At 42.6% G+C, this 13496-nt stretch overlaps 1 protein-coding gene across 1 annotated transcript; it reads right to left on the bottom strand.

The window, feature by feature from the left end:
- Positions 1–10520: 10520 nt before the first annotated feature.
- LOC135706425 (uncharacterized) lies at positions 10521–12230 on the bottom strand. Its single transcript, XM_065228033.1, has 2 exons — positions 12075–12230; positions 10521–12016 (listed from the first exon to the last, which is right to left on the bottom strand). Exons 1-2 carry the CDS (start codon positions 12165–12167, stop codon positions 11042–11044), a joined length of 1068 nt encoding a protein of 355 aa, XP_065084105.1. The 5' UTR covers positions 12168–12230; the 3' UTR covers positions 10521–11041.
- Positions 12231–13496: the final 1266 nt, after the last annotated feature.

Below are 13496 nucleotides of genomic sequence, written 5' to 3'. Positions count from 1 at the left end.
AGAAACTGTGGGATTTCTATAGAGATGGTGAAATTAATTGAAAGCTAATGCATAGACTAACAGACATAACACTCACCAACACATTCTTCGCAAATAAGATTTAAGTTGGGAATATGCTTGCATTTGTCATGGTTGCGCCACTGAAGCGTTAAGCAAGCCACTACATTTTGAAGTTACCAGTGATGCCAGTTCTTTTTAAGGTCAATTTAGTAGATGCTCAAGAGGAAGAGGTGACAATTGGTTTCTTCCTTTTTTATTTCTATCTCTATCTCTATCTTACACACATGAAATCGGCCAATCAGGAGCTGGTTCACGTTTGACAGAAAAGTGGTTCATTTTCGCCCCCGTATTGTCTCCTTTTCTCTTAGGTAGATGCCAGCTCTTGAGAATGATAAGGGGACCAAGGCATCTCAATGAAGACATATATAGTAATGACCCGGTTTCGACAGACCCCTTCTTAACATGTCCTTCTCGTCTTTGACTGTCTTCTTCCGAAGTTCCCGCTTCATTATTGCCCAGTACTGCTCCACCGGGCGCAGCTCCGGACAGTTTGGCGGATTCATGTCCTTTGGAACAAAATGGACAGAATTGGCCTCATACCACTCCAGGACACTTTTAGAATAGTGGCATGATGCCAAATCTGGCCAAAATAGCGGAGCTTCGTCGTGCTGCTGCAAGAACGGCAAAAGGCGCTTCTCGAGGCACTCAGATCTCGCCATTTACTGTGCCCTTTGTCACGAAAGGCTCACTCCTCAGTCCGCAAGAGCAGATGGCCTGCCAAATGAGATATTTGGAGGCGAACTTCGACATTTTCTTCTTCTTAAATTTGTCGTCCACATCGAACTTGCTCTTGCCGGTGAAAAACTCCAACCCCGGCATTTGCTTAAAATCGGCTTTTATATACGTTTCGTCGTCCATCACACAGCAGCCATATTTTGTCAGCATCTTCTCGTAGAGCTTCCGTGCCCGAGTTTTAGCCGTCGATTGTTGCCGCTCATCGCGGTTTGGGAAGTTCTGTACCTTGTATGTATGTAGTCCAGCTCTCTTCTTTGCATTCTGGACGTAGCTCTGCGACATGCCGATCTTTTTAGCCAAATCACGGCTTGAGACGTTGGGATTTGCTTTAATCATCCGCTTCACCTTTCCCTCCGTCTTTTTGTTCTCCGGTCCCGGTTTTCTTCCAGCTCCTTTGCCGTGGTCCAACGTCAACCGCTCTTGGAACCGCTTCAACACTCTGGAGACGGTTGAATGGTGAATGTTCAACATTTTTCCCAACTGCCGGTGCGACAGGTCAGGAAATTCCAGGTGTTTGGAAAGAATTTGTTCTCTCAACTCGCGTTGGTTCACCTCCATTTTCGTTGAATCGAAAAACACGACTTCGAGTTTGACAGCATGTACACAATACACATCAATGAGAAAGTGTGCAAAATTTGGTTGATTTTTACCCAATGGTAAAAAAGTTATGCCCTGTTGAATGTGTCGCAATAATTTCGTGTTCGCCCTTTATTGTTTGCTATGTACACATTAAAGTAATGAGCGGTGTTAGAAAGCGCATTCATTAGTGATGCATTACCACGTGTAAAAATGTGTTTCCAGCGAAAGAAAAATCACACTAAACAATCAAAGCAAATCCTTCAAAAGGACTGAGCTTCTGAGAATTTCTCCAAAGGATTCGTATTTCTGGAAAATTCAATCAATTCTATACACCTACGGAAAATTTCGTAGAACTAACATCACTGACTTCCATCTGTTTTGTTTTTATTCAACACAGCTGACGCGTTGACAGAACAAGGGAAAAGCAACTAGTGAAAAAATTGCATGAACGAAGGATGTTCCGGTTGCAAAACCATGCTTGTGAATGTGCATGATAGAGGGTGCTAGCAACAATCAATACGAAACTAACGATTTTAAATTGGCTCACTACTTGACTAGCCTATTGGTCCCAAGCAAACGGTTAACGTATCCCATTCTAGTCGAAATTCTAGTACTACGCAATGTTTGTTTTGATTCGCTATGAAAGTTTGACAGATAAAATGAGGGGTTAGTGGAATTTCCTATGTTTCGAGGGGTAAATCGATTAACTTGGGACCGAAGAGAGTACCAGAGCTGAGCCAAAAAGTTGAGCACGTTATTTCGGGACCTTCTTGTCTTAGAGTTACCTCTATGGTGCTAGTGTGCCTGCAAAATACACTCAGCGATATTTTTTGAAGAATTTTCTTCTAAGAGTTATGTTTGTTTGTCTATAGCTAAAGTAAGGGTGGAAAAAGTCTAGTAATTTATTTGACTGGAATTATGGTGCGGATTTTGAGTTCATTGGACTATTGTTCTTGTGTGTTCTATGGGTTTTTGCTGCTTTGGTATGCACCGGTGCTGGACGATGGCGAGCGCTCGCGGATGGTGCATTTGTTGAGGGCGACGTGGTTTGACCGCGATGGCGGCCCGTGGCTTGATCAGTCTGTCGACCATGTCGAATCGGTGCCTTCGACTGGTCTGGAAGATGGCTCCTGGAGACTGGAGCTGTGGTCACAAAAATGGCGGATTGGAAGGCTTGGGTTTGCACGTTGCGATGGCGGTTCACAACCAGGGAATGTAGCGATCCCTTTGCAGCTACCGAAATAGCCTTTTCTGGGTCAACGGCGTCTCCCTTCGTTGGCAAATATCGGCTGACCGTGACAAGGCCACCTTGGTTGAGCCGAGAAGGGTTTTCCTCCTTTTCAATTAGGACCGCGTCCGAGGATGCTCTCCTGTCTGGCGATTATCAAGCCGGAGAGTGGAAGGTCCTTGACTTTTAGACCAAGACAGTCGTAACTGACTTGATCGAAACGTGCCGATCGTGAGGATCTGTCCGTGGAACATAAAAAAGGTCCTGAACGAACACCAGAAATAGAAAAATGTCGTTCACTGCACTTTGAAGCACTTTGTTCGGTTCACTTTTGTACTTTAGACTTACTATCTATTTACATTTTGTAACAAGAACACCAGTTTACTTCTCCGCAATGGTTGCCTATCCCAGATATCAAAAACCCTCCTTTTACAATCCAGTTTTCCATCCGTTCCTTATTTCCTCCTTGTAGCTTATCATCACCCATCCATACCATCTCCTTCTCCTATTCAGTTTTCCTACCACAGTTGATCACAACACCCTTTCGAATCCTGTCTCGCCCAATTATGGCTATAAAAATATCGATTTCAAACTAATCCTACTAATAGTACGTTCAGACTACAGAGTTATAACATGTTATAGCGCTATCTTGATGGTGGTTTCTGTGTTGCAATTATTTGACAACCGTTATAACATGTTATAACTCTCCAGTCTGGACAGCGTTTAACACAAATTTGTACATTTTTCCGTTACAGCAATTTTACCAACAGTCCTATTAATCCTACTAACCCAACACTGACACTAAAAATCCCTACAGTTTCCTAAAACAACATGCACAAATTAAAATCTAGGACATTGCAACTAATCGGTTACAATATAACCGATTACAAATATTTAACTATTCGGTTCGTTCATCGATTAATCGATTATTCGAACAAAAATCGGACATCACTAGATGAATGTGAAACGTCATGTCGAATATGAGGGCAGTTCATAAATAATGAGAAAATTTGAAAGAGATCGGGGCTGATCACAAACGGTAACTGAAAAAAAAAGTGCTGACCTGATGATATAACATTGACTATTTCAAATCGAGATTTGTCTAGGTACTCTTCGATACCCAACGCTTAAATTTTCAGGTTACTTAGTATATAAGGTAATCTTCCAAATATAATCGGTTTTAGACTTCGCTAGGGCCCGCCTACTCTCTTTTCGGACCGTTGAATATGACGTCACAAAACGCTTGATGGGCTGTATATCACATTGACGTCAAGATGTGTTCAGCAAAGTTGTGTATTTCAATGACGTCTAAAGTTTATTAGAACATGATCATATTTGAAAAAAGCACTAATTAACCCAAAAACCAATATTAAGGTAGTCCTAAAAGAAAATCAATAATATCTCTTTAGAGTTAAGATGTAGAAACCTGGCTTTTTCAGCAATTTTAGCATCTTCTTTATACGTGACTTTGAATACAATGACAGTATTAATCGCTATGCATAATAATTGGACAAATTACTGTTTTGATCATAAACGATAAAACCTCGTAGATTAATAACTGGATCCGGAAAACTTTTGAAGAAGTTATTAAGAAATATAGCACAAGAGAAACAATTTCATATAATGAAATGGTAAGGTTTGAGCTTGATTGAAATCAAAAAAGTAAATGTTCATTATTTTACAGTTTCACAAAACCATCAATCGCGTTTGTCCAGACCTTGTTTGCAGGACATTTTTCGTTAGAGAACAATCTCCAAAATCATTATCCTCCTAGGCAGCTCTATATTTTGTATTGTTGGAGTGCTTCTGAGCGAGCCGGTGTTGAAGGTATGTAGTAGCTTCATAACAAGTGTGATCTATTACCAAGCGAAGTTTTGATTGTTTATAGAAAGCAACATAAATTTTTCATGCTGTATAAGCTCTTAATGCTGCAGGAACGTGTTATTTGTTTTGCATCTTCAACGATGCCTAATTTCGGTACGAGAGCCGGAGAAGTAATCAAACCATATTTCCTCACCCTGGCATAAAGTTTACTCATCGATGAACTGACAGACCTATCAGTGAAGGTCATGTTCTAGTTGAAGTGGTAATTTGGCCGACATTACCTTCGTACATGGAGAACATGGAAAATCCTCATCCTTTATCTACATGATTGTGATGTTTAATTTAGATGTAATAATGTTGAATAAATCCTTGATTTTCTTTAACATGAATATTAATTTTAAAAAGTAAATCAATATGAAGCTAATACGCTAAAGAACAACGAAAATACATGTGGCTAATAATTCTCCATTATACATCATTCATATTCTCACTCTTAATACATTCTCACACATAAAGCATTTATATACTAAGTTCCTATTCTCTCTCTCTCTCTCTCTCTATTTATACCATGCTATGCTCGGGAGGGAGAGTTGAGATTTAGCGTAACTTTTAATCTATTTAGATTTCAATATTTTTTGAGTGTACAACATCTCCAGACAGGCCGTGAAGAACGCACTTGTTCAATAATTATTAAAAAAATTTCAACAACCTACCTCAAAGAGGGAAAGTGCGCTCATCGCAGGGGTCGTCAGCTAGAACCAACTCCATTTGATGGCCAAACAAGAAACATGTGTGGGGCGCGAACGCGGACCGCGAATAAATAAAACGAATAAAACTTGTTGTTTTTAAAGGGTGATACGGTCAAAATTTGGTCAATATCAACTTGACGTATTTCTTTCAATTTTGCATTTAAAAAACCTGAACACCCCTCATTTTGAAGGTGTGTGTGTGTAGAATGTTGCTCTTATTTTGATTTTGGAATTCACTCTTCAGTTGTCAAAATGCCGTCCAAGCAAGAAGAGCAGCGTATCAAAATTTTGCTCGCGCATCGCGAAAATCCGAGCTACTCGCACGCAAAGTTGGCAAAATCGCTAAAAGTTGCCAAATCAACCGTTACAAATGTAATTAAAGTGTTTGGGGAACGTTTTTCGACAGCCAGGAAGTCTGGATCGGGGGGAAATCGAAAACCGGAAGCCGCTGAGACGACAAAGAGAGTTGCCGGTAGTTTCAAGCGAAACCCTAACCTCTCTCTCCGAGATGCCGCAAATAAGCTGGGTGTATCGTCTACAACCGTGCATCGAGCCAAAAAACGAGCCGGACTATCGACTTACAAGAAGGTAGTGACTCCAAATCGCGATGATAAACAAAATACGACGGCCAAAGCGCGATCCCGGAGGCTGTACACGACGATGCTGACGAAATTTGACTGCGTGGTAATGGACGACGAAACCTACGTCAAAGCCGACTACAAGCAGCTTCCGGGACAGGAGTTTTATACGGCAAAAGGAAGGGGAAAGGTAGCAGATGTTTTCAAGCACATGAAACTGTCAAAGTTCGCAAAGAAATATCTGGTTTGGCAAGCCATCTGTACCTGTGACTTGAAAAGCAGCATTTTCATAGCTTCCGGGACTGTCAACCAAGAAATTTACGTGAAAGAGTGTTTGAATAAACGTCTGCTGCCTTTCCTGAAGAAACACGGTTGTTCCGTACTGTTTTGGCCGTATTTGGCATCTTGCCATTACGGTAAAAAGGCCATGGAGTGGTACGCCGCCAACAACGTGCAGGTGGTTCCCAAGGACAAGAACCCTCCCAACACGCCAGAGCTCCGCCCAATTGAGAAATACTGGGCTATTGTCAAGCGGAACCTAAAGAAGACCAAAAAAACTGCTAAGGGCGAGCAGCAGTTCAAGGCAAACTGGCTTTCTGCGGCGAAGAAGGTGGACAAGGTGGCTGTACAAAATCTGATGGCAGGGGTCAAGCGTAAGGCCCGGCAATTCGGATTTGGAAAAGCGGAAGCCTAACTGAATATTTTTCCTGAATTTTATACTAATTGAACTTGAAAAAGAAATTTAATTTGATTTTTTAAATAAACGATTTCACCGATTTACACGCGTTTTCCCTTGACCAAATTTTGACCGTATCACCCTTTAATCGACAATCTCAAGGAGCTCTTTATTGTCTCACGTGTTTTACAACTCTGACACTTCCTCTTTTTCTCTGTTCGCTCACGAGGGGTGCGCTGATTGAAAGCAATACCAAGCACCACAGAGTCCCCCCCCCCCAGTCACACCAGGAATCTAACTTTGTGTCCTGATTGTGTGATTTTCGTATTTTTATCGTCCTGTGGATGACAATCCACTCCTTGATCGCAGATGAATGCCGGTTTGATGCGGTCGATTGAGATTCGTTGAACTTTCCCATTTATTCGAAGATCCATGAACTTTTCGTGACGATCAGCTACTTCGTACGGCCCTTCATACGGTTGCACAAGTGGTTTCTTCACAGCATCTATTCGCACGTACACGTGACTGCACTTTTGGAGTTCGTCATTTACAAATACAGCCGGATTGACATGATGGTTTGGGTCAGCAGGCTTCCATTTGCGCATAGTGGATTTCAGTTGTTTTGCAAATTCAGTGCGATCGTTATATTCGTCTGTTGACTCAAAATATTCTCCGGGTATACGCAGCGTCTGTCCATAAAGCAACTCTGCTACCGAGCATCCGAAATCGGATCGATAAGCCGTTCGTAGTCCAAGCAAGATTATAGGAAGTTCAGCAGTCCAATGTTTTTGACTCACTGCCATTATGGACACCTTGAGTGTTCACCAAACCATTTTACTCTGGATGGTAAGCTGTCGTTCGAACATGTTTTGAACCTATCGCTCTTGATAACTCACGAAAAAGGTCCGACTCGAATTGCCTTCCCTGGTCTGTCGTTACAGTCTCAGGTATTCCGAAGCGTGCAATCCACGTATCGACAAATGCGCGAGCCACTGTTTCGGCGGTCATATCGTGTAATGGAATCGCCTCCGGCCACCGAGAATAACGGTCTATGATTGTTAACAGATAACGATATCCATTCACATGTGCACATGACGAAATCGGCTATCCGGTAGGGGAATCTTTTCGATTGGTGCTTTCGTATGTCGATGAACCTTAGAACGCTGGCAGGATAAACAGTTCTGAACAAATTGCTTGATGTCCTTATTCATGTTTTTCCAAACAAATCGATCGGCAACCAATCGACGAGTAGAGCGAATTCCCGGATGTGCTAATCCATGGATGTGTTTCAGCACTGCCTGGCGATGTTGCAAGGGGATGTACGGCCTTACCTTATTTTGTGAAACGTCGCAATACAAGGGTACAGATGCCAGGGGGGTCTTCCGAGGTTCCAGTTTCAGTGAACTTGATGTTAACCGTTTCGTAATCAATTGCCATAGGAACGTTGATTGCTTCGATTCTTGACAGTGCATCCGCAACAACATTCAATTCCCCGCTGATATGCCGGATATCGCTGGTGAATTGGGATATATATTGTAGATATCGTTCTTCGTGCGGCAATCTGGAATTTAGACTTGAAGTTAACGCTGTTGTGAGTGGCTTGTGGTCGGTGAATATAATGAATTTCCTTCCTTCAAGTAGGTGACGAAAGTACTGTACGGACATTTTCATCGCAGTAAGCTCCCTACCAAACGTTGAGTACTTGAGCTGCGCTGGCGAAAATTTTTCGGAGTAAAAGCTCAATAGCTTCCACCGTCCTTCGTCTAACTGCTGGAGAACCGCACCTGCTGCTGTGTTCGACGCGTCGATGAGCAAACTTAGCGGTTTTGTAGCATCGGGAAAATGCAGCAACGTGGCGTCCGCTAACGAAGTTTTACATTCCTGGAACGCTTTTTCGGCGGTTTCTGTACATGATAGCATCCTGGAATCGTTTTTTCTGTTGTCTGGGATAAGTCTCCGTAATTCGATCTGGGTGTCAGTGGCATGAGGAATAAACCGTTTTATAACTGTTAACCAGTGCGAGAAACATTCAAAGCTCTTTGACAGTCGTCGGAAGTGGAAATTTGACGACGGCATCGACGCGATTTGGAAGTGGACCCTAATAAAAAATAACCATAAACGAACGATAACCCAAATCATTGAACTATTCCACAAATGGTTTGGATGATACCCAGAAAACGTCGTTAAGCAAATTAACCATACAATTTTTATTAGGGGACGTACTCCATCCTTGCTAACCAGGTAACCAAGAAATTCCACACTTCGTTCCACAAAATGGCTCTTGGCAACATTTATCACAAGTCCGTAAGATCGGAGTCGTTCGAACACTGCTCGTACGTGCTGATAATGTTCCTCCTCCGTCGACGAAGCTATGCAGATGTCGTCTACAAACACCACAACACAATCCATATCGGCAAACACCTGATGCATAAATCTTTGGAAGGTTTGGCTGGCGTTGCACAATCCGAACTGCATCCTCGTAAATTCGAAAAGCCCGAACGGGGTTATGACGGCCGTCTTCGGAATATCTGATTCTTCCACGGGAATTTGATGGTACGCCCTTTCGAGATCCAGTGTGGTGAAAATGCTTTTGCCCTGAAACGTATTCAACAGGTCGTGGATATGTGGTACGGGATAGCGATCTGGAACAGTTACCTGGTTTAAAGCACGGTAATCACCGACGAATCTCCACTGACCGTTCTTTTTCGGGACGCAATGGAGAGGACTAGCCCAACTGCTGCTAGACGGATGGCATCTACCCCCAGCTCACTCATCACCTGGAACTCCTTCTTAGCAGCGTCTAGTTTGTCTGGGGCGAGGCGACGACACTCGCTTGCTATGGGAGGCCCTTTCGTTTGAATGTAGTGGGTGACATCGTGCTGGATCGTTGTTTTAATTGTAGTTGGCAACGTCACTTCTCGAAATTCAGTCAATAATTCTCGGAAAGGATGATCTAGGGCGACCACGGTTATGGTGTGAACAGTTGTGTCTATTATACCCCCAATAGAAGATAATTTAGTAAGTCCATCAATCAACCGTCGGTGTTTAAGATCGACGAGGATTCCGTACGACGCCAGAAAATCTGCTCCAATAATCGCAACACCTACATCACCAATCAAGAAGCGCCAATTGAATCTCCGACGTAGACCAAGATCGACCGTGAGAAATCGTTTGTCGTAAACTTTAATTCTGGAACCGTTTGCAGCATGGAGGTCGAAAGGTGCTGTTCCATTCGAACGCTCACGAATTGAAGCTGGGAGAATCGAAACATCCGAACCGGTGTCGATAAGAAACTTTGTGTTGCTGGTACGATCGAATATCAAAATACGGCGACTTTCCGGAGCTCCGTCCACCCCCGCCGATTCGGGTGAACGGGAGTTTAGTTTTTTTGGTTACTAAACTGGCACGGGTCTCGACACTTGAGAGCGCGACCACCGAATTTGCGATGAAACCAGCATATTTCGAAATCGCTTGCATTTCGACTCGAACGCGATGTCGAACGGCTACGGGATGAGCGGTTTGCCTTGATGTGCCTAATTTCGGTAGTGAGAGCCGCGATTTGGCCTCGCAATTCTTCCATATCGTTGTTTCCAGTGGGCATCGACGCAGCTGCGACGTGGGACAACGAAGATTCCAACATTTTGTCGGCCATTTCCGCCAATTTACCGATAGTTCCGTCACTGATGGTGAGAATGGCTTTAACGTTTGGGGGCATTTCAACAACATTTTCAAGAGCTCATCGGTTACGTTTAATCCTGCTGCCAGCTCTTGCATTTTTGCGAGCATATGTGTTGGCCGCATATCACCCAAATCGCAGGAACTCAGCAAACGTTCCAACCTTCCTTCTGCAGACACTTGAAAACGCGAGATCAAACGATTCTTCACCGCACTGTACTTATTTTCCGCCGGCGGATTCGACACTAAGTCCGTTACGTGGCAAATGACCGATTGGTCGATTTTGGCCACAATGTAATAAAATTTCGTATCGTCTCTAAGAACATTCGCGAGGGCAATTTTCTTTTCTTAGTTCTCTTGATTGAATAGCTATGTATATAAGTTTTTATAGTTTATTCAGTTCAGATTCGGGATGGTGTACCTTAGCGGTATCTATGAGAAAACCTCCGACAGGACTTTACAATCACAACTTTTGCAGACGTGGCATCCCTAAAATACGACGTCATTTGTAGACAGACCCTACCTAGCACAAGTTCTAATCTCTGTTTTCTCAGTTTTTAAAAAATAAAGCAAAATAGATTATGATTAGCTCCGTGGGAAATTTTCAAGTAATAATTTGTTTGACCACATTTAATTCCTATCCAGTTTATATTCTCTTCTATACCTTGTACAACATTTATGTTACATGTTACAGTAGCGATGCATTGCTTATTAAGATATCCAACGTGGCTTTAAATAGCGATTGGTTACGATCCGGATGATGCCCAGTCGGCAAAATGTATAAATTTGATCAGTTTCTACAAACAAGAGGTACGCTACGCGACTAACAAAACAGAAGATAAGTTTTAAATTCCGAATTTCTTCCTTCACAAATCAGAGAGCCACAGTTTTTTTTTCCTTTCCTATGTTCTATAGAATGAATGAAAACCAAAAACAACTACTGCAGAAAATCTATCACTTCCTCCAGCTCGCGAATCCTTGCCTGCTGGTGGGCCCATTTGGCTTCCGCCGATTTGACGTCATTCAACCCCCACTTGTCGTGCGTTACCCTTTGCTGGCAGAGTTCACTGCCAGCTGTGCCGCCACTGGCCTTCATTTTACCACCGCCACGCCTATCCGAGCGGGGATGTTTCTTCGTCGCCGGGCAAATTTTGCCACCCAGTGGAAACGGAGGTTCACTCATGAATTTCCTCAAACACTCCTGATGATAAACGTGTCCGCAGAACATTCGAATGACGTACTTGTCGTCCTCTTCGGAAAGTATCACATCAGCCGAGTCCTGCGGAAGCGAATGCTCATTGCAAACGGGACACCGTTCGTGCGGGAAACCCTTCATTGCTTCAACTATGAATCGAAGGGTTCGTTCCAAGCTCGGCTTCGGTGTGAACACCGGATTATTTTTCAGCTGCCTCAGCGGTGGTTCAACGCATTGACGGGCAATTTCCTTGGCTTGCCCATCGACGAATCGGAATAACGGCGGGGGAAGGTTGCAATCAAAGTCTTCCCACTGAATCCTCTGGTCTGGGTATTGTTCCGGAACGTGGAATTTTGCCTTGAAGTAGAGCGAACCGCCCTTCGCCGTCAGACCAACGCAGGATGTTTTCTGTCGCAATTTCAACTCACCGTACGTCCCCGCCAGCAACGTTTTGATGTTGAAGATTTCCTCCGTCACGATGCAAAGAGGATTTTCCCGAAGATATGCATCTACAAACTTAAGCATTTTCATCACCTGTGGCTTACCGCCAAATTCCAGTGCCTTTTCGTCGCATATCTTCGTGAACCGTTCCAGGAACGTAAGGGACATGGTCTTGCTTTTGAACTCCATCAATAGCTTGTTGCGAGGATAGTCAACGGGAAACCGCAGACAGGCCGTCAGCTGGCGGGATTCGGTTTGATAGATATCAACACGAATCTGCAGTAGAAAATCACCCAGAGATAACAGTAGTACTAACAGATTAAGATCTACTTACCAGGGTACTCATGCAGGTGACCAGCTTCGAGTCGGGTAGTACATTGCAACACAAGCGGGACACCTCGTCCACTTCGTCTTCGACGAAACCCATAATTTTGCACGGGTTTAAGCACTTTTTAAAGAAAATTTAAAACTAAAGTGTTGAGAGTGGAAAAATAATGCCATCAACACGGCGAATGGGATCAACCCAAATTTGAGTTTAGTTAACTCATGAATCACATTAGGTGCAGGAACTCAGCGAGTAGTAAATTTGCCCCATGTTTTTTCAGGTTTTTCCAGATAATAAAGACTGGATCACTTAGTATATTAGTACTACTCCTAGACTGAATAATATTTTCGTAAATTTTTTTTCGTAGAAAACCATGAGGCAAACTTACTTATCGCTGAGTTCTTGTACTTTTGGCGATTATAAATAAACTAAACTCAAATTTGGGTGTCCTCATTCGCCGTGAACATTTCGAAATTGTACACGCTAACTTGAAAGTACCCATTAATGAGTAAAATTTTACCCATTTTGAAGAAAAGTGGCTTAACTCATGAAATGAGTAAAACTGACTTTACTCATTAATGAGTATTCGCCGAATACTTCAAAAAATGGGTATTTTTACCCCTTCATTTTTTCTGTACATGAGTAAAAAGTACCCATTTTATCGAAAATTTTGTTTCATGGGGCTCCTTGTCATCATAGATATTTCTAAGTTCATTTTAAAATCATTGATTGGAGTTTTTTGAATAAAATCCTAAAACACTAAGTTTTGTTTATTCAGCAATTTAAAAAAAACCCGATCATAGCCAAATCACATCACAACTTCGAGACAGCTGATTCAAGTTTGCATGAGGTCTTCTTTTGTCAACATGCTCCCATAAAGGAATTTTCAACTCCTCAGCCGTATCCACCTCCTACACCCGCTTTACGTCCATCGATGCGACAGCTGGTAAAGGGGCATTATCCAGGACAGGTTTCTGGGGGTAATAAATTATAAGATGTGAGCGTTCAAACGGTAAATGAAATAAGCTGCATGAAGTCTTTCGTGGAACGGGAAAAATCCTTACCTTCCAGTTTTTCGAATCCTTTCGAAGTATCTTGGATCATCTATTTTCACAATACCACACCGAAAAGATTTGTTCCATACTTTAGTTATCCGAAATTAGCACTGTTTACTTCGATCGAGACTTCGATGCAGCTCAAACATGGCGTCACGTTTTGCATTGAATTATTAATGAATTTTTTTAACCATTTTTAAATTGCCGAAGATATTTTCAAAAATGAGGAAAAAGTACCCGATTTTGCATTTTTGTAAATACTCATTTTTTGACAGTTCAGACTAAATTCAAAAAGTGAGTACAAGATACTCATTTAATGGGTACTTTCAAGTTAGCGTGTAAACAAAATTTTCCAGTGACAGTTTCTCCGGTACTG

The sequence above is a fragment of the Ochlerotatus camptorhynchus genome, unplaced genomic scaffold, assembly GCF_037179485.1.
Source record: "Ochlerotatus camptorhynchus isolate MF236.1 unplaced genomic scaffold, CSIRO-AGI_Acam_v1.1 ptg000277l, whole genome shotgun sequence".
NCBI lineage: Eukaryota > Metazoa > Arthropoda > Insecta > Diptera > Culicidae > Ochlerotatus > Ochlerotatus camptorhynchus.
This window is presented reverse-complemented; position numbering and strand designations above follow the sequence as displayed.

Excerpts from the sequence above, each read along its gene's own strand:
- LOC135706425 (XM_065228033.1), bottom strand. The coding sequence starts at position 12,167 with ATGGGTTTCGTCGAAGACGAAGTGGACGAGGTGTCCCGCTTGTGTTGC. Across the intron at positions 12,017-12,074 it reads TCACCTGCATGAGTACCCTG|ATTCGTGTTGATATCTATCA; the intron begins GTAAGTAGATCT and ends TTTCTACTGCAG.